Source organism: Rhamphochromis longiceps, linkage group LG23 (genome assembly GCF_057381845.1).
Source record: "Rhamphochromis longiceps isolate RC_006_pf linkage group LG23, R_longiceps_female_GT1.1, whole genome shotgun sequence".
Classification (NCBI taxonomy): Eukaryota; Metazoa; Chordata; class Actinopteri; order Cichliformes; family Cichlidae; genus Rhamphochromis; species Rhamphochromis longiceps.
This window is the reverse complement of record NC_140578.1, coordinates 34,537,420-34,559,473: the sequence shown is the minus strand read 5'-3', so window position 1 is coordinate 34,559,473 and position 22,054 is coordinate 34,537,420. Positions and strand designations below refer to the sequence as shown.

At 40.4% G+C, this 22,054-nt stretch overlaps 1 protein-coding gene across 4 annotated transcripts in view; it reads right to left on the bottom strand.

The window, feature by feature from the left end:
• Positions 1 to 21,614, bottom strand: part of nbeal1 (neurobeachin-like 1) — a 61,164-nt gene extending 39,550 nt beyond the window's left edge. For all 4 annotated transcript variants that reach the window (XM_085397371.1, XM_085397373.1, XM_085397370.1 and 1 more), the window contains exons 1-5: positions 21,535 to 21,614; positions 20,626 to 21,017; positions 3,504 to 3,595; positions 2,143 to 2,304; positions 1,914 to 1,995 (exon numbers count right to left, since the gene is read on the bottom strand). In XM_085397371.1, coding sequence (XP_085253497.1) covers positions 1,914 to 1,995; positions 2,143 to 2,304; positions 3,504 to 3,595; positions 20,626 to 20,676 — 387 coding nt within the window. In that variant the 5' untranslated portion in view covers positions 20,677 to 21,017; positions 21,535 to 21,614. The remainder of the gene's footprint in view (positions 1 to 1,913; positions 1,996 to 2,142; positions 2,305 to 3,503; positions 3,596 to 20,625; positions 21,018 to 21,534) is intronic.
• Between the last annotated feature and the right edge of the window lie 440 nt (positions 21,615 to 22,054).

The window sequence follows — 22,054 nt, the reverse complement described above, 5'->3', positions numbered from 1 at the left end:
GGGAAAAGGGGGGTACAAAGAAATACTTTTCTTTCTTATTCTCATTTAAAATGTTTAGCTTTTAATAAATAATTATCTGAATCTTAAATCCAAAGTTTTAATCTGATGTAAAATGTATAGAAGTCCATTATTGTATATAGTAACTATTAAGTCTAATATACCCTAGTAAGCTATAGTACTTTTGGGAAGATACAATCAGTGCAGTCTGCAATTCTGTTGAAGAAAGATGTTGAATCTATTTAATTATTGTAGAAAAATAATTGATTTCTGTGCATTTTTTTTTTTTTTTTTTAAACATGTGCATTAACCTCCTAGGACCTGGCGTCCACATATGTGGACATCACATTTTGGGTTATTTAGACCAAAATACTCAATTTTGCTCTGCAAGAGCCTGATATCCACTTACGAGGACATTATACTGCTACTGTTCTATCAAAATTTTAAATGAATATCCTCATATGTGGCTCTTATTTTTCTTAGAAACAAAAATTAGGTAAAAAAAAAAATAAAATAAATTTTTTTCTAATTCTTTGTTTTTACATTCATCAGGTCCCAATCAGATCAAATATCAAAGAGAAATTAAAAATGCATGCCGTGGAAGAGTTCGGGTCTTAGGGGGTTAAATTAAAGTTGATTACGTCGATTAAGCATCACGAGGCGGAGGGTGGGGGGTGGTTCCCTTGTTTTTTTGTTTTTTTTTGCTGGGAGTTGGCAACCCTATTAGTTAGGTTGTTTAATATTTCTGCTAAGTACTCTTTAAAATACCAGAATAGGGAGGATGGTGCAGGTGTAAGGTTATTAGCTTGATGAGTGTTGCTGAACTATGAAACATCTTGGGTGCAGTGTACTTTTTGAATATAGGTATAACAGAATAGCTTTAGTGGGTTTTTTTGTTTTTTTTAAACTTGGCTATGAACTTATACACAATGCAGCAAGATATTTAAAAAAAACAGTTTTATTAATTAAAAAATACACTATATCGGATTCATATCGGTAGATATCCAAATTTATGATATCGTATCGGACATGAAAAAGTGGTATCGTGCCATCTCTAGTGAGAATGCAGGGAAACGTTTCCATAAAGGTCATATTTGCAAACTTGTCACTGCACAGTAGAGCAGAGCACCGATCCCCTAATTTGCTAAATCATCTTTAAAGGTTTTCCATTAATTCTACAAGTAGTTCTCCAAGTTAGAAAGTAATTTTCTTGATGTTTTAAATCTCACTTAATTGAAACTACAAAGTGATGAAAATGACTGCAGCCTTGCTGTGATAAAATGTTCAACTTCAGAGATCAAGCAGACATGCTGTCTTAACAATCATTATCTATATAATAAATAATAAGACAAGGAGAAGATTGTGCAGTGTATCTTTCTCTAGAACTACTAGAACAATGACTGCAAAGACAAAAAAATAAAGCAAATTAAATAAAAAAAATGTCCACCATTTGAAAAAAATAGAATTGGTGCAATTTTTATGGAATTGTCTGTCAAACAGCATCAGTGGGTGACATTACAATGGCTACATTCAAGTTTTCCATATGCTGTATGTTTATAACTGACATTCTCTGGACTTTTAAAACCATCACATCAGCTCACCAATGTCTCAAACGTTGGTCAAACAAAACAGAGCTCACATTTTTTGCATTGTCCTTCCTTTCCTTTCCTTTTTCAGTATAAAACAGTTTAAAGGTAAATAAATGAAATAATCTTAAATTGTGTTAAGGAAGGTTTCATCTTTAAGTCTATGACATTTTGGAGATGGGTTCATCTTCTGCTAAATTAATATCAAAAAGCATGCATATTAGATTTGAACTTCTAAACATTGAGCTTCTTTTTCCACTCTAAATTAATACATTCTTCAAGACCACAGGACACAGAAATATGTGCAAAAGAAAAAGGGAGGAGTCAGACCTGCTGAATATAAAGTGTTGTCATGGTGATGATGTGATTGATGTAGGAGCAAGTACCAATCTCCTCCACATTGGATAGGTTCCTTTCGTAAACATCGAATCATGGACACACAAACACACAAGACAAGTCAACTGTTAACTTCTCCATCACTTACTTTTGAACACCTACTTCATTAGAGTGAAATTTCATCTCAGCAACTTTACAGCATGTGTATGTTTAACATCCTGACCTGCAGATGATGATGAGGAATTTGAGCAGCAGCAGTGCTAGGTTTTGCTGCTCGGGCTCCAGGCCGTCAGAGGCTTTTTGGACACACTGCAGTAACTGGTGGCGCAAAACCTGCAGGATGTTGTCTGGGAGGAGCGTCAACACCGGGGGAACCTCTTCTGGTCTGTAGACACAGAAGCATCGCAAGCACATAGCTGGATGAAAAGGAATGTCGACTCCATGTTTGTGTACCAGGATCAGCAGATTATCAAAGCACCATCTGCTCTCACCGCGTCGTACACATGCCTGGTGCATTCAGGCATTCATTACTAGAGAAAAAAATTGCATGACTGCTGCACTCTGTTCATATATGTGAGAGAGAATCCCATGGTAGGGAAGCAGATGTGACAGCTGCAGAGGAAGGGAATGAGATGAAGAGGATGGGGGAGAAGACAAATGGAGGGAAGAGAGGACAAAGATGCAAGGAGGAAGAAGAACATGACATCATTCAAAGGACGAAAAAAGCAAATAACAGGCTGGCAGATAAAAACCTTAGCCAATTAGACTGAAACACCCATATTCTGTCATCCTACTCCACCCAATCCTGTGGCTCTGCCTTGCTCATAAAATGTGACTGACTTCATAAGGCTTCATCTGAGGTTCATGCGATCACAAGTGGCAGAACAGTGTTAACCAAGCTGCTCTAAAATCCTAGATACACGCTCTCCAATGATGAGTGGGTGTCTCTCACTTAACTGATTTGTGTTGGCATGGTGCTTTTGATGCAGAGCATCACCTGCAACAAAATTAAACCACTCTGCACAAAAGCATCTGTTGTGGCCATGCTATTTCAGGCTGCACTGTGGAAAGCTCCACGGTGTGTGGTCATGATGTGGATGACATACAAGAGGAGGTAGCTCTGAACCCGCTCCTTACAACTGATTAGATGGCACTGGTGTATTATTAAGTATATTAGCATATTAACATCTCGTTTGAATACAATTTAAATAAAACCCAAACCAAAACATAGCAGCAACCAAAATACCAAACTTGAGGCTTCGTTAGTAGTGCACGTACCAAAAGGGAACAACACAAATTGTGTTGGCAATCTACTTTGAAATAATTTGCTGATAAATGAAAACATTGTTAGCTAATAATGGTGCACATGCTAGAAATAAGAGCGTAAATTACCATCCTATTAAAATATTCCTCATCAAGAAGACAAGTCATTGTCAGTGTTTTCTCCTGCCAAACCAGTGTGGTTTGGTTAAAGAATAAGAATGGGTTATTCAGTGTAAATGCTAATTCCGGTTTATGACCATTATATATGTTATACTGAAAGAAAGCTTCAGGAACTCAGCATTGCAATTTGCCACAGTTTACCTTGAAGGTGTCTTTTCAAAGTCTACATCGAGACATCGCTCGTAGGAGCTGATGAAAATCTCCAGCCATAGCTTCAAGTAGTCTGGATCCCTCTGAGAAAAGAACAGAAGGGTGCAGAGAGGAAACAGTATTTTTAGTTACCTTTGTAGACAAATGTGTCATACTTAGAATAAATAAATGGCTGACAGCGGACAGACTGTAATTTGATTGAATTTATTGTTGTGTGGTGTATGTGTGAGACATTAATGACTTTTCTGTGTGGAACTTCAGGAAGCAGTTGCTGGTAAATGTGAGGTCGACATCAGATTTCTGACTTTTGGAATACCATTGAATCCTGGCACCTCATGCATCCCTTCGTAGTTCTTTCAATGTTCCCCAACACTGCCCCATGACCTCCTAACTGTACCTCAAAATTGTTTCGCAGTTCCACTCTTCCTCACTGTCCAGTGAATGGTCCTCACAGGGATAGGAAACAGCAAACATGTGTATGCTTATATTGGGGGGGTCACCATTCTAGTCTGACATTTCATTCTATACTCAGCTGATGTACAAATCTATACAATTGTGGAATTCCTATTAAATATTTGTATATGAAATTTAGATATTTAATTTTACTTCTGCAAAGTTACATCAAGATTGGTTTTCTCATGTAGGAGGAACTACGGAAGACAGATACATAAAATCTTTACAATGATAATGGATTGGATTTATATAGCGCTTTTCAAGGCACCCAAAGCGCTTTACAATGCCATTATTCATTCACTCTCACATTCACACACTGGTGGAGGCAAGCTACGGTTGTAGCCACAGCTGCCCTGGGGCAGACTGACAGAAGCGAGGCTGCCATATCGCGCCATCAGCCCCTCTGGCCAACACCAGTAGGCGGTAGGGTAAAGTAATGGTCTGCATTTGTATAGCGCTTTTCTAGTCCCTAAGGACCCCAAAGCGCTTCGCACAGTCATTCACCCATTCACACACACACACACACACACACATTCACACACTGGCGATGGCAAGCTACATTGTAGCCACAGCTGCCCTGGGGCGCACTGACAGAGGCGACGCTGCCGGACACTGGCGCCACCGGGCCCTCTGACCACCACCAGTAGGCAAACATGGGGTTAGTATCTTGCCCAAGGATATTTGGCATGCAGGCAGGGGGCAGCCTGGGATCGAACCACCGACCTTCTGATTAGGGGTTGATCTGCTCTGCCACCTGAGCTACAGCCACCCCGTGTCTTGCCCAAGGACACAACGACCAGGACAGAGAGCCTGGGGATCGAACTGGTGACCTTCCGGTTACATATACGCTTCCCAACCCCTTGAGCACGGTCACCCCATTATAAGATGACAATTGCCCTTAGAAAAATAGTCCAAAGACATAATGTAGCATGATGATATTTCAATTGAAACATGGATAAAAAAAGGATATTAATCTCACGCAGATTTGGTTGTTGAACTAGAGCACTGATGCTGGAGAGGACTAGCTGTTAGCCTCTGTGTTTACCTATGCTGTTAGACAAGCAGAAGGAGAATGATCTCAAGAATAAAACTAAGCTGATTTCAGTTTAAGCACACTACCTCTATGCTTATGTGCACATCAGATTTAGCTAATCACCCCACATCATTTAGGATTGAGTAAATATTTCCCAGTGCCTTTTCTACATTTGGCTCTGGTTATATTAGAAGCAAGAAAAACACATACATACACTTCTGGTCAAAATGTTTTAGAACACCCGAGTTTTTCCATATTTTACGTGAAAACATCTAGTTTAAAATCTCATTGCACTCTGAAATGAAAGCATAGTACAAATAAGCAATTGGAGTTAAAAAATAAATCAAGGAATCAATTTATAGACCAAAATGTATTTTAAACTTTTGACTAATCAAAGTAGCGACCTTTGGCAGATATAATAGCTGAACACACCAGTGGCATTCACTCTACAACAGAGATCAAATATTCTTCAGAAAGTTCTTCCCATATCTGTTGCAGAGGTTCCCAGTCAAAGAAAAATTTTAAATTATGAAACTGACAATTATGAAACTTTTTGCTTGTTTATTTATTTGTTTTTTCTTTTGCATACTGTGTCAAGCTTTCCTGTATATAATCATGTCCTAGATTTTGGAGAAAACAAGAAATTGATTAAAATTTTATTTAAAAAAAAAAATCAATAGATTCATATTTATACAAGCAGTGTGTTTATGTGTGTGTGTGTGTGTGTGTGTGTGTGTGTGTGTGTGTGTGTGTGTGTGTGTGTGTGTGTGTGTGTGTGTGTGTAAATTATGTGGTTCACACAACAAGCTGCAATGTTTGACCAGACTTTTGTGAACCTCTTTTCACAGCATTGCTTCATATTCAGAAGCAACAGAATTTGAATTTAAGGTTTAGTGTATACAAGCAAAATAAGAATGAGAGGCCGTGGTTCCTGTAACTGATGGTGACACACGTGCGTTTTTCTTAGGGTGTGAAAGCTAAAACTTGCACCTGACTGAATGGAAAACAGGCCCGGCAGTGTTCCTAACAGTCACATTTCTAGCAGCCGGATGACCGGCATTTCCTAAATTCCATGGAACAATGCCCAGAGAAAGATGGGATACCAGCATCAGCTGGAGATGAGGACTGGCCAGACAGGAACAAACAAGACAACACACACAAGTGACAGTGCTACAATAAATTACTCCGGAAATTTTTTTATTACTGTGACATGCAGTATTACATGTAATATGTTGCATTAGTAAATGTAACATATTTAGAACAATGCATTTTTTTGTCACTGCTACATCCTTTGCACTATAACATTACATTTTCCTTACCTAATGCCTGACTTTGTTTGTTTTGCTTTATATAAAGAAAGACCTATGTATCATAATCAGAATGTAATAATCCGGAATTCAGGAAATAAAGTCTGATGTTCAAAATTTCTGGCGGAGGACATCCAAAGCCTTCACTGTGTCCCTCCCCATTGCTCACACAAAATCGATGCCAACTGGTCTGACCTGAGGACACTCAAAATGAATGGCTGCAAGCAACGCGTACAGAAACATATTTTTCACATTGTTCATATAATCTCCGAACATTGAGCATAATTGATGGGTGTGTGTGGCAGTAACAGCATTTGCAAGTAGTATTGTTACAGCAGACACTGCAACAGGACTTCAACTAAGGATGATTTACTGTCTCTAATTAATCTACTGCTCATGTTTGGTTAAGTGCTTTGTTTAGAAAATGTCAAGTTAGTGTTTTGTTTGCTTAAAAACCAGAGCTGTAACAACTAAATACTTGCCAATGTCTCTTAAGAAAATTACTAAAATGAAAAAAAACAAACAAAACCCCAAACAACAACATAAAACCCCCACACAAATCTGATCGTTTCAGCTCTGTATCACAGACGTAACTCTGAAAGCATCATTGATTCATCATACACAAGTTATCTCTTGTTCAAGCACTCTTAACAGATGCTGTCATAAGGACTTTGGGCCATCTGGAGGGTGTGAGTGAGCAATCTAGGTCAAGGAAAACTGAAGAGTTAAACATGGCAGATTATAGCAACACTCGGTTTATTGAGCATTTGGTAGAGTAGTCTGACCCCTACTCGTTCAGAGGTCTTTAAATATTTAGATCGTGATTTGGTGGTAACCCCTCTGACCCCCTTTATAGAGTTAACTAAAAAGCCCGGAGCTTTTTAAAGGCCTTAGCATTCACTCTCTAGGGAACTGCCTACTGATATTATGACAATCAATCCAGTGAAAACTGTGTGAGAGGTAAAAGTTTGAGTCCGTTCAAGCCATGAGGAAGTACAAGAATTTTGAAGCGATGTAATGCTACTCCTCTTCTCGTTCTGTTGCTTCTGCCTAACGAAATTTGTACAAAGGGAGCTATAACAAGAACTCACATCATACAATGCCCGTATGCAATATATGTAAAATTAGGGCTGCTCAATTAATCGAATTTTAATCACGATTACGATCTGGGCTTTCAACAATCATTAAAAATGACTGAGCCGATTATTATCCCCTCCCTCATTTATCCGCGACACCTTAAAGGCCGGTCCATGAAAATATTGTCGGGCATAAACCGGTCCGTGGCGCAAAAAAGGTTGGAGACCGCTGATTAAGAGGACCCGAGGGAAGCTCGGAAAGCTAAGCAGAAGTTATTTGGAGAGGAGAGTGACTGCCGTTGGTTGAAAAGAGAGGTAAAAAAAAAAAAACTTCAGTGGTGGTGCACACTATTTTATATTATTTTTTAAAGTCATTATTCAATACATTGTTATTGTTAACCCTTTAAAGCCGGTCAGAGCAGCACGCTCTGTTTTGTGTAACTATTTTTAAATCCCTGTAGAACCTGAACCGTGTAAGCTAGCGCAATAAACCGGAGTTGTACTTACATCTTATGCCATCAGCTTGTCCTCAGTCACGGTTTCCTTCCACATATAGCTTTGCAAAAATGGCATAAAAAGCGCTTGCAGGAACAAAAACATAATATTCCAGAAACACGCTTTGCCGATCCGATCAGCTGCTCGTAACACTTCGCACATTGAAACAAACGTCACCGCTAACTATCACATGTCCGCCATTTCCTGCCCGAAACCGGAAGTGACGTCATTTTCGCGGAAAATGTAGTTTCTTTTACTTGTAGGCCTTAAAAGCCTATACTGGTCATGTTTGACTTTTCTGAATAGTTTCTGGGATGCTTAGAACTCGAATTGCACTGCTGGAAATATTTTATTTTGATGCACCTGCTGTTTTCTTTGCAAATTTGCATCATAGGATTGTTTTTGTTTTTCCTGCAGTATATAAAAATTGCTGTATCTCCAAAATAAAACTATGAAGACACTCAAAATAAATTTCCTGTTGTTATAAACTATTTTTTGCAACTTTTTTGTATTTAAAGTTTTGAGGGATAAACCTCTTAAATTTCTCCAAGTAGAAATATATGTTAAAAAACAAAAACAAAAACGATTTTCAATTTTTTTGTAGTTTATTGCACTTTTTTGCAATTAATGTAGTTACTATGGACTTAATGTATACATATTATTAAAATATGGGCTATAACAATTGTATAGCAACTTGAAATGCTCCCACAAATGGCACTACAACATGTAAAAAAATAATATAAGCTCTGGCGGACTTAGATAAGATAAGATAAGATAAGATAAGATAAGATAAGATAAGATAAGATAAGATAAGATAAGATAAGATAAGATAAGATAAGATAACCTTTATTAGTCCCACACGTGGGAAATTTGTTTTGTCACAGCAGGAAGTGGACAGTGCAAAAGTTATGAGGCAAAAATTAGAATACAATAAGAATAAATACAGTACACAACTGTACAGAATAGAATAAAATAAAATACTATATACAGTAGAATAAAATAAAATAAATATACAATAAGATAAAAATAGAATACAAATACTATATACAACTGAGTAAAAATACAACGATGACAGAAAGGATTATTGCACTTAGTATTATTGCATATGTATGGATGTGTGTGCTTGATCAGTTAAAGTCTTTATTATGGAGTCTGACAGCAGTGGGGAGGAAAGACCTGCGAAATCTCTCCGTCCCACACCGTGGGTGCCGCAGTCTCCCACTGAAGGAGCTGCTCAGTGCTGTCACAGTCTGCTGCATGGGGTGGGAGATGTTGTCCATCAGGGATGACAGCTTAGCCGCCGTTCTCCTGTCACTCACCACCTCCACTGGGTCCAGAGGGCATCCTAGAACAGAGCTGGCCCTTCGGATCACCCTGTTCAGTCTCTTCCTGTCCCCAGCAGAGATGCTGCCGCCCCAGCAGACCACGCCATAAAAGATAGCAGAAGCCACAACAGAGTCATAGAATTTCTTCAGGAGTGGGCCCTCCACTCCAAACGACCTGAGTCTCCGCAGCAGGTACAGCCTGCTCTGCCCTTTCCTGTAGAGGGCGTCTGAGTTATGAGTCCAGTCCAGTCTATTGTTCAGATGAACACCAAGGTACCTGTAGCTGTCCACAGCCTCAATGTCCATACCTTGGATGTTCAGTGGTTGCAGTGGAGAATGCTTGTGCCTGCGGAAGTCTACCACCAGTTCCTTGGTTTTACTGGCGTTGATCTGGAGGTAGTTCAGCTGGCACCAGTCCACAAAGTCTTGGGTCAGACCTCTGTACTCACTTGGTTCTATGGTAGGTCTTAAAGGGTTAAATAAATATCGTCAAATAATCGAGATCTCAATTTCAGTGAAAATAATCGTGATTATCATTTTTGCCATAATCGAGCAGCCCTATGTAAAATAAAACTGATTTTGATTGGATGTTAAGTAACTCTGTATTTGGCACTTTCTCATTGCTGTGACTTCACTTATATGGGAGCTCAGAAAACATCCCATCATTCCAAAGGCCGACAAACAGGAAGACCGACTTGACAAATAAATAATGGAATAATTCACTCCAGTGACTTTTATCCAGAGTGTATATTAAAGACTGATGCCGTTACCATGACGCCACCCATTGGTTTTGGACTCTACATTCTGAAGCCTCAAATTAGCATTTCGGCTGCCACCCTTTTAGCTTTTTGGAGCCAGAAGTTGTCATTGCCAGCTGTAGTCCAAGCTACCACAAGACCTAGAGAAGCAGTTCAATATTATGATTTGTAACCTAGCCAAACCAGCTGCAGCTGGAAAGTAAAACTTGACACATAAATCGTGAGGCTGGTTATGAGTGACAGAAAGATGGGACATTAAAATTATATTATACTGAGGATGGGGTTAAAATAAGTCACAAAATATACTCATACAGGCAGCCAGCCCATATAAAACCTATGTTCGTGAAACGGTGAAGGAAAAGGCAATTCATAAACCAATTTACAAAACTCCTTATCAAATCCCTGCATAAACAAAAAGAGTTTGCAGACTACTAATTCAGAACTAAGGAAAAAATATTAGCTGGAAAAAATAGAATCAGTGTTTCTTAGCCAGCACAGCCCCTGGCTACAGAGGGGGAGACTGCTTCTGTCTGCGTGTCAGAGTGGGAATCAGCCAGCGCTGTGCTATTCCAAGTGAAGTCATCAGAATAATCCTGTGACGCTGACCTCCGTCTGCGCGTGTGTGTGTGTGTGTGCGTGTGTGCGTGTGTGTGTGTGTGCGTGTGTGTGTGTGTGCGTGTGTGTGTGTGTGCGTGTGTGCGTGTGTGTGTGGAAGAGACAAAAAAAGAAGAAAAGAGAGAGAGATGTCGGACTGGAACTCAGCAGGAACCACGTGTGTAATATGTTCTGCTAGGAGGCCACGGTCTGTCTTCTGTGTGTGCTTCTTTCCCCGTGTTACCCCGTCACTTACAATGACAGAGAAAAACATTTATTATTGGATGGTAGAGCAGGGCGATATGGTCAAAAATATTTATCACGATATATATTTGAAAATTTGCGATAACGATATAACTGACGATATAATTGATGCGAGACAAAATACAACTCCACAACATTACTAGCGCAAAAACACAACCTTCCATTTATTTTCACTTAAACAAGAAGCTGGTTTTTATGTACATTAAAGCTTTATAAAAATGTAACAGTGCAAATGCAAATTCCTTGCTGAAAGTTTAACCAAAAGGCATTTCCAGTAGAAATGGGCTGACATATCCTGAGCATAACCATGTATAATATCCACTGAAGTTAAAAAGAGGTGCTTTGCTACATTAAACTGCAGTGTGCAGTACGTATTTTTCGGACCATAAGGTGCACGGGATTATAAGGCACATTAAGCGAAACAAAGCAGTCAGATAAATCAAACTTTATTAAACTCATTCTTCTTGCTTCCTCCACTTCTGTACCATTGATTCATTAATGTTGAATTCTCTGGCCGCTGCTCTATTCCCATGTTGTTGCAGTATATTAATGACTAACCTTGTATTGTGGATGGATTATCTCAGTTGTTCTCCTGACTGAAGTTTGGTCCGTTTACAGCATCCTGCCATGCGATTGCATTTGTCTCTAACTATCAGGAACCTTAACGTTAACTTTTATAAGTGGAAAAGTGTTAGTGTTCGTCCTCCAGCTTCACTGTTTATGTTATGCTAACATAGCTGTGTCGCTAGCGATCACGTAGCACATCATTATATACCAGCTAGCCCAACTTCAGTAACCCTACAAACGTCACTGCTGTTTAGTTTCCTGTCTTCATTTATGTTGGAAGTGATAGCAGAGCTGTACGTTCGAGTTTTTTCAGAAATCTCTCAGTCAGAACATGCAATATCATGCTTAGGTAACTAGCGAAACTAGCGAGCTAACTTCCGCTAGTTTCCTGCTAACTTCTAACTCCGTTAAATGTAATAAATTTTGTTTTCATGGATGCCTGGAAGTTAAACTTCATAGTTACACTTGGTAAAGCAGCAATGCTGATCGTTTTATTAAAGATGAAAGAATTTAGACAGTTTTTAACTCTCAGTGATGCTGCAGTGTTCTTTTGACCTGAAGAATACGGAGTTTAGGACCCAGATTACTTCCAGATTTACGAGCATCTTAGGCTACGTTCACACTGCAGGCGAAAGCGCATCAAATCCGATTTTTTTGACCCTATGCGACCCATATCCGATCATGCTATGACAGTGTGAACGGCGCAAATCCGATATTTTCAAATCCGATCTGGGTCACTTTCGTATGTGGTACTGAATCCGATACATATCCGATGTTTTAGAAAGCGACTGCTGTTTGAACGGTCAAGTCGCATTAAATCCGCCTTTTACGTCACCGACACAAGACTGAAGCTAATTATCAGCGCCCGAGAAGACATCGCGAACGCTTCCTGGCCATCCAGTGTAGATGTCAGTGAAACTGTTGGGAAGACAACGTAAACATTTTATTTGTACTGTATAATCTACAGATTCTGACAGAAATCTGCAGCTATCCTTTGAAGCACCGCTCCTCTCTTAAACAGCAATAAGGATCATTATTAGGTTATTTACATTATTATGTAAATAACAAAATAACTTAAAGCAAAAATTGGGAAACGTGAACTCCGAAGTCTTTTTATTAAGGGCCATCAGTCAAACAATACTGTTGCTCTGGGTCTAAACAGAGCGCTTTGTGTGTGACATCTTCTTTTGCGCATGCGGGCCGCTTTGAGCGTTCACACTAGAGCGTGTTTGCTGTCGCATTTTATTTGTAGTGTGAACGAGCAGACAAAAAAAATCGGATTTGATCAAAAAATCGGAATTGAGCATTAAGACCTGCAGTGTGAACGTAGCCCAAGTCCGACAAATACGACAATAACGACAGCCGCTTGCATGTTCTGCAAAAAAATGTGCTTTGTCGTGTGTCTGACGGACAAACACCAAACCAGTTCCACATCACTGAAGTTGCACCATTTTTACAAACCAATTCTGGTTCATCTGTTTCACTCAACAATCGGCCATGTGCGTATGAAAACAAAGGCACTGCGCATGCGCGTTTTACTCATATTCTATCGCGATATTTCATTTTCCTATTGTTGCCTAACATTATACCGGTATTACCGTGAACGGTATAATATGGCCCAGCCTTATTGGATGGTGCCCACACTGCTCTTTAACCAGAGCAATAAACAGTCTATTGTCTTAATGTACATATGAATGCTGCTGCCAGGAAATTAGAAGATGATGATTTAAGCCAGTAGTTTCCCTCTCAAGTGAGTTTGTGGCTGAATGACTGTGTGTATGTCTCTTAAAGAATGTCCTCTTTTAGGCAGCAGCTTGGGAGCACAGATGCCCATTGAGGGTTTGTACTGTGGCAGGCAGGGGACACACCCTGCTCTACATTGCCCTGTTTATCCTCAGCCTTCATCACAGCCCCCCCCCCCCCCCCCCACACACACACACACACACAATCACACACCTTGTCCAGCCAGACTCCCACAATATTCTTGTGTCCCAATGTGTATACAGACAGTTCCCATGAGAGAATCACATGCCTCTATGATTTAGTTCATTATCATATTAAATTCTATGCCCAGCTACATCACAATCCCAAATATCTGTTTAAACTGACCTCTGTAAACCTTCCAAGGTCAACAGCAACACAGACCAATGCACGTCCTTCTTAACAGAGAAATCCCCACTGACCCAGACTGGATTTATCAATAGCTCTCAGTCATTTCGAATGTCAGAGACATGCATGAACGAAAAGAAAAAGCTGAAGGGCTAAAGAGAGACCAATGCTGGATTTTCTAATTGTTACTCATTTTTTAAAAACAAAACAAAAAAAAACAAAAAAACAACAACAACCACAACAAAACGATTCCTTCTGGAGTCTATTCTCATTCTTGACCATCCATTTATTTTCTACCACTTATCTGGGTCCAGGTACAGTCTAAGCAGCCATGCTCAGACGCCACTCAACCAATCACCACCTCCAGCTCCACTGTGGGGAATCCAAGGCGTTCCCAGGGAAGCTGTTTCATTCCTAGGGCATTAAATACTGCTTTTCTGTCAATGCTCTATAACTCTAAAACTGTATGTTGTCATTTTGCCAGGATCTTTAGTTGCATCGTTTTGACTTGATCTGTTATGAGATGCTAGACAGGCGTGGTCAGCCAGCTGGTCGGGTGGCAGTTCAGGGGAACCTGGTTAGGTGGAAGTGGCATAGAGTCGCTGAAACCACAATGTTTAAAGGCCTCCTCCCTTTAGATTTAATAGACGGCTGTGGTTTTTCTGTTTCTGCTGCCATACAGGCTTACAGCACTACCCGTCACTGTGACAACTCCTCTGGCCATGACATAAGTGCCAGAGGTGGGTGGGTGTGTGCGTGTGTGCGTGTGTGCGTGTGTGTGCATAGGGGTCCACACTGCACGAGGCACGTCTGATACACCCTGTTAGTGACATCAGTGTTATGCCAGAGATATTCATAGCATGGAGGGAAAATGAGAAGCAAGAACTGCACCAGGGAAGAAAGTTAGCCTGAGGGAGCAAACTTCACGGAGCAGTTCATTCAGTAAACCGAAGCCTGAGTGCATGAGCTTGTCAGACTGCATGAGGTATGGCGTATGCACATGATTATTTGTGTGTGTGTGTGTGTGTGTGTGTGTGTGTGTGTGTGTGTGTGTGTGTGTGTGTGTGTGTGTGTGTGTCAGCAGAAATTAGACTGGGTAATCTACTTGACCAAATATGTGAAAATCTGAAACCTTGCACCATTTCCAGCTTGACTCTTTTGCTTCCGATTTCCACCAATGCTTTCACTGCATGCTGATTCCCATAAGAGCAAGGGTTTATGCAAATTACTGGCATTTGCTCCAATCCAGTGAAAAAGCAGGGTGGTGTGGGGTGACATCACACAGGATGATGGTTCTGTGAATCCCCTGTGTTGTGGACAGTTGAAAAAGAGAGTGAGGACTGTTCCTCTTAAGTTACCAGAGTCAACTTTAAAGCCACAGGAGGGTAAAATGTTCCCTGTGCTTGGTTAAATCAAAAAGGCTTTTCTGCAGCACATAATGGCCTTAAGAGCGGAACTGGCACGATTCAGGAATCTGCTAAACCCTCCACTGTCTGACAAGCCCTTCTGGATAAAACACTGGCGAGAGAGCAGAGCTACTGCGCCACTGTATGCCAGCAGCCACCAGCCGCTGCTGGGGGACAACACTATGGCACGAACCAATGACAGTCAGCGAAGAGGATCGCTCGTTACATAAGCATCTTGGCTGTTGTCTGTGACCTCTCTGCTTCACTATAACTCAGAGAAGCAAACTGGAGGTAGTCTGCAGTAGAGCTGGGCGATATATCGAGTTTTTAAAACATATCGATATATTTTTATACGAGATATAAGATGTGACAATATCCTTTATATCGATATAGTCTATGTTACGTTATAATTATAGTTGTGGAGCCGCAAGTTTGCCTCTCTTTCGTCCACTTTTGTCTCTACGCAACGTTACTCCGCCTCGCCTTCACTGAAGACAACTCCCCCTTCTCCCCCATCGCTTCACGTGCAGGCAGCGACAAGATGGACACGGCAAATCTCCGTTAACGAGTTACTGTGCATCGCCCCATGCGTGGGGCTGGACAGCGTCAACGTGTTAACGAGCTAACCATGCTAACGAGCTAACCGCGCTAACGAGCTAACCGCGCTAACCCTAAAATCCTTTCATTCTCTCAAAAGTTGACAGTGCGCCTTATGTATGAATTCTGGTTGTGCTTGATGGCCGCGAACCGATTTTATGTGGTACACGGCGCTCAGCAATCTGTCAAAAATGTTTGAGTACGACTTTGGTAAGCTACGGAGCTGCACCGCTTGATAGATTGTCGGCGCATTACGGCTACCGAGGAGCTTCGCGGAGTGATACGTACTGTGTTTCAACGTAATATTACCGTATTGTGTGTGTGTATAAGGACCATAAATGGCACCTGTAAGAGACGTGGTTATGAAGCGGATTTCAAACTCCAGGCTATCAGTCACACAGTAAAACTTGGGAACAGAGCAGCTGTGAAATCTGTCTGTCTTTGTTATTACGCTCAGCGTCTTTTAGTTTACATTTTGACGGCACAATTGTGAGCTCTTTGTTTAGCACAAAAACAACATTGTTTTCTTTTATTTATGGAGCATTATTATTTAATGAATGCTCATAATTTAATTTTGAGTAATTTTTCATGTACATCTGTGCTGTATGTTAATAAAAGTGCCTGTGTGACATCTGGGACACAGCTTTGACTAAGAACTCTCTTTTTGTTCTTACTTTATGGCTTAAAAAAAATATCGAGATATACATCTTATATCGCCATCCAGCTAAAAAATATCGAGATATGAATTTTGGGTCATATCGCCCAGCCCTAGTCTGCAGATTCTCATTGAAATGCATACAACATAATAACTGACATCTACCAATACATTAATTTAGAAGCTTTAGAAGCTTTAAATAATGAATACCAACAGTACTTTTCAAACAATGTAAATGTAATCATACAGACTAAGCTTTTACTATGTTTCCCAACTATTCCCTACTAGCAATATATAATGAAAGGTCAAAGATACAGTAAGCATTCCTTTGACCTTCTGACTTTAATGTAAATATTATTTTACATAATAGTGTTCAAAACTTTAGAGTGCACAGCCTGAAACTACACTGGAGGACAAAATACTACATTCTGCCCACCTATACTTCCCTAAATACTGAAAACAGCACCAAATGTGCATCAATCTGTGGTAGCAAATAGTCCTAACAATTGTTATAAACTACAGTCGACAACCGTTTCAGGAAATGAATGAAACAAAACAAAAACACTATAAACACACATTTGTCATTCAACAAGGGAAAACAAAGGCCAGTATACCAGCAACATATGGTGCTGAGTGTAATCTGAAGGCACCTAATTTATTATTTGTTTTTTCATAAATTACCCTACCCAAAGAATAAACATGATGTATAAAGCTGTGATGTTGTGCCTGTGTTCAGATATGGCTAATATGACCTGGTACATACACAAACACCAACTCCTGCGCACTTCTCCACACTGGAACTGATGCTACAGCTGTTCAACCAACAATTTCTGACTTCATCAGTATGCCAAAAGGCCAGCTGCCACTTCTGGCTTAAAGTGTATTCAAAAGCAGTTTTCTAATGCCATAAGTCAAACTTCTAGGAGAGACACACGTCTGTCTAAACACAAAATTGCCTCTTCCTCTTTCAGTACCAGGAACCAAGTGGTCAGGTGAATGATAATGATTCAGAGAGAGATAATCAGAAAGCAGACATCTGACTGACAGAACAGGACGAGCTGGTTCTCCCAATGGAGCCGAGGGCTGGTTGTGTTGTAAAAGTTTCTACTGTCAACACCACTCACCTGAATGACTCTTTCTTAGACAACAGTGCCAGTATTAACCTCTGACACTAAAGGCTGCCATGACTCTACTGTTGTCAGTGATTAACCAGGCAAGGCACATGAAAGAGGTGTGTATCAGGATGAGTACACAAATATGACAGATGCCTCCAAAGTCATCTAACTGAGTCACATAGTCAAGTTTCAGGAGTAAATACAGCATTCAGGATAATCATTAAGTCTTAAAAGTGTTATAATATTGCAAATTACTAACTCTATGATAAATTGCATTATCATTGAAAGTTGAATTAGAGGTTATTATAAAGTTTAAACTATAGCTTAAATGCAGTACTGTGTGTTTTACTAGCATTTCATTGCAAATTAGGCAGTTGTTTCATGTATTAATTGTTTTTTACTGCTAATGTTTAAAAGGACTCCAACCAAATTCGAACAGTAGATTTTCCCTGACGCTCTTTGTTGCCTCTAACAGCATGTGGTCTGATTTCAATGTCAAGGACTTGAGTCAAATTTTCCATGAAAATCCAAAGAATGTGACGTTTATGCTTATTCCCATTGCCTTACTCTGGCTCCCAGCACAACGATTCAACACAAGCTCCACATACAGACAACAAAACAAACACAAAGGCTGTGGCATCAGATAGAACATAGCTAGTGACACCGTTAGTGAGAAAGTAAACTAGGTTTAGCCAACTAGCTGCTAGTTAGGCATTATGTAATTTGTGTGGATTTGCAGATAAGTTAGGTGAAATTGGCTATAAAATAGCTATATCTATGTAATAAAGCCCATCCTGGAATTTGGCCATCAGGGGAAAGCTGGTTAGCGTCAGCAGAGTGTTCGAGTCAAACTGTTTGGTTTTCAGAACCAAAACCTGATGCCCGAGTCATCTTTCTGGCTAATGGACAGTTGTAGCTTAAGGGTCAGAAAAAGGAAGTTAATGTGGAAGAGATTTAAAAACAAAACAAAACTAAAACTGAAATAAATAAATGAAAAATTTATCCTGAAGACCACCAAATGACATAAGCTGTTGTTGGACAAAACTATTTAGAGTTAGAGACCTATAGTTCTCTGTAGTGACCTCACTCCTGAGTTTATAATCATTTTGTAAATCTTGCTTAAATTGTTTTTCAGAATGGATCTGGAATGGATGTTCTTTGGGTAATCACTTGTCAATTATAAGATGTTAGCCAAAAGAGGAGCACTTTCACAGTCAGAGCTGCACTTCTTCATCCTGTTTTTTTTTTGTTTGTTTGTTTGTTTTTGTGTAAATAAAGATGAGGAAAGAGGAAACACTCATATCAAGGCTTCATAACTGGACATTGGGTGACATCACAGTAGCTACGTTTTTGAATCTTTTATACTGTCTCTGGGCTAATGTGTGGCTCGTTCTCATACCTCAGCTGGTCATCTTCAACAAGCTGTTGCCATGCTATCACTGTGACTAGCAAAGTCATATATGAGTTGAAATGGCAGTTGGGGATGTAAATGATGTAAAGTCATAAAGCTAAATAGTATCGACTTTTCACATTGAAAGCCAACATGGGGGCAGTCAGTCAGCCAGCTAGATGTAACTTAGCTACATAGCAAGTGCCTACCTGGTTGCTTCATCCAAGTCAACCTTGTTCTTTTACTGATACTTAATATACACACAGCTGGTCTCCTAGCTTTTGGAAAAATACATGAATAATAATCAAAGGCAGACTTGAGTGTGTCCACCGTTTTGGCCAATAAAGGTTTGAACGAACTGCCCGCAAAGACCACTTCACTTAGCAGCCATGGGTGTTATTAATAAATTAATAAGAGCTCCTTTAAGATCAGGCTTCCTACACCATTTCATAAAGGAGCGCAAAGCTTTTGCAGAGCTCACTGAATAAAAACAAGGGCAGAGCACCGTCTGCCCTTCAAACCGTTTAAGATTTTCTAATGACCTGCAGAAGCCCTGAAAACAAGGAAACTGTTTCGCTACTTTGCAATGAGAAAGAGTTGGGAAGAGAAAATTGTGATAAGAGGCCGGTCGTAGTTGACCACTTGGTGGGACACAGTGTGGCTGGTCTCAGAGCTCAGACAAGAGTCAAGCCTCAGAAAGAGACATTCCTTGACCAATTTAGACCATGTGACTAAAGGCTAGACAACCCACACACCCACACACAGACCATATCATTAAAATGGTCTGCCCCATACTGTGTAGATCTCCCTAGTGTTGATTTAACAGGCTCTGGGCTTCAGAGGTGTCCTTGTCAAATAGCATTAGTATGAATGCAAAGCTCCAGTGTATCCCAGCATTGTAACAAGATCAACAATGATTCAATTCACCTGTACGTGCACATGTATATAATATATATTAGAATGCATCTCTCGCCACATCTCTTTTGCTTCATGCAGACATAAAGATTAGCTCAGTGGACTCTGGCTGAAAGCCAGGCTCGAATGAAATGATCCTTCCCTGCAATATAATGCTCAGTCAATGCAAAGAAAAAGTCCTGCTAGAGCAAATGTAATGTATATGCTCACTTTTTCACAGGTGACTGCAACAATCTCAGAGACTCCAGGCACCCAGCTCGCTGGTATTAAACACTCTGTGTGTGTCAGCATTCAAATGCTTTACTTCTCAGGATGAGGATTATTGGATGTCGTAATCTAAAAATAAGTGTAACAGCTTCACAGCCCTCCAGACTTCTCAGAGGGCTATGCACGGTGCGTTATTGTGAGGGATTACTGTGGGAGGTAGGTAGTGTGACTGCAGCCAGGCTCACGTGAGGAGCGGCTCAGGCAGCCCGTTTTGATTGGACGGCAGGATGCGCGCATGCTTTATCACAAGGTGAATTAAATCTTGCCAAGAGCTGACTCAAAGGGTGCTGTCTCTACTCTGGCATGCCTTCATTCATCTCTACTGGTAAAGTAAGGGAGCATTAACAACATATCACGACCATGATACATTTAAGAATGCATCCTCGCTGGGGTTGAATTTAACATTCATTAGAAACCACATCCACCTGACGTTATGACAAAATTTGTCCTCAGTGAATTAATTATTCATTTATAAACATAATGTGTCTCGCTGCAATAATTCCTTCAGGATCTACAAGCAATTTCATTAGTCTGCCTTTTACCGCAATGCACTAATTGTCTTTGCCTTCAACCTGTCTGTCAGCACAGGCTGTACTTTCTCATAACCACAGCCTGTCAGAGCAAATGGGCTTAATCTGTTGCTAGACTTCAAAAAAACATAAATAGCATGAGTGAATAACCCCCCCCCCTGGCAATTGCCAGGGAGGAAATGCCCTCACTCGGTCCATTACTTCACACGAATGACATTTCCACAGGGGAAGTGCGTGTGGAAAAGGAGAAACCTTACCTTGGTGCAGTAGAGCATCCAGACTTCATACAGTCTCTCGTTGGATGCCATGGTGCCAGTGAGGGGCACCCTCGGGCTGCGGTGTCCACAGAGGTCACTTCCCTGGTTGCTTCATGGTTCCCCGTCATGAGCTAAACGGCTTCATTGCTCATGACTTACCAACTCTGACAAAGGTGTGGTAGTCCTTTTAAAAAGAGTGGGGAAAGCTGTGCAACGTGTTGAGGCAACAGCCTGATAGAGGGAGACTTTTAAAAAATATATTCCATGGCAAAGGAGAAATGTGAAGCCCCCGGAGTGCAATAGCTGGAATTTCTGGAGCAGCTGGGCCTCGACTCCCACTTTTTTTCCCCTCCCGGTTCTTCTTCTTGGAGGTATTCCCAGCAGCGTTTGCGCTATGAAGGATAACAACACAGACAATTGCATATGATGGAGGCGGATGTTTGGTCACTGTAAGCCAAATGGCAAGGCTATCGACCGCAAGCAACAAAATACTTTCAGTAACGTTACTCCCTGTGTACTTTGAGCAGCCCAGCTGGCTCCGAGCTCAGATGTACTGTGGCGGTCAACTACGCGACAAAACACATACATATACACATGCCTATTTTCTACTGTGTGCTCTTCTGATAAGCTGAATAACTAGCGTATTCCGTACAGTCTCTTCGGCCACCCTGGGCAAACACTGCTGTGTAGTTAACCTTACCTGACCAAGCTCGCTATAAGCTAGCTGTCTGTCAAAAAAAAAGAAGCCTTTTTCTATTTTTTAAGCCACCATTTCTCCTCCTCCTCATGTGACACAAACGCTTCATCCGCCAATGCCTGCCCGGCTACAGAGGGTTCACATGAAAGTAATAAACCGATAAAAACACCAGAAATAAAAATAGACCTATCGATAACTTGCAGACCGCTCACCTGTGCAAAGAAAAGACCAACTGTCACTGACACCGTTTCCAGAGTAGTTGGTTTTACGTCCAGCGTCCGACAACAAGGACGCACAGCGACTTCCTGTGGACTAACGCTTTGACTTATTTCAAAAATAAGAGTCGACTGATTTCTATAAAATAAACATATTTTATTTAGCTCCAAAATTTGGAAAACACCGGTGTTACAGCTGCCAAAACTGTAAACACCTTCATAATCAAAATGTCATAAATAAAGTAGAATACTTTAATGAAACTAAAATAATTACACATAAAAAGCTAAATATAACACTATAAGGAGCTTATTAAGTTTATATGATGTTTATTTCAAGGGAGCCACAATTTTACTCTCCCTAAATGGAGGGTTGTGGTCTATCTTGCTGTCATAGTAGGCATATAGTACCATTTAGGAAAGTGTAATGGTTCGAAATAACAACATGTTCCTATAGTTATAAGAACTAAAGACATGCCTAATATGTAGTCCAAAGCAAAAGCAAGTGTAAAAAGGAATA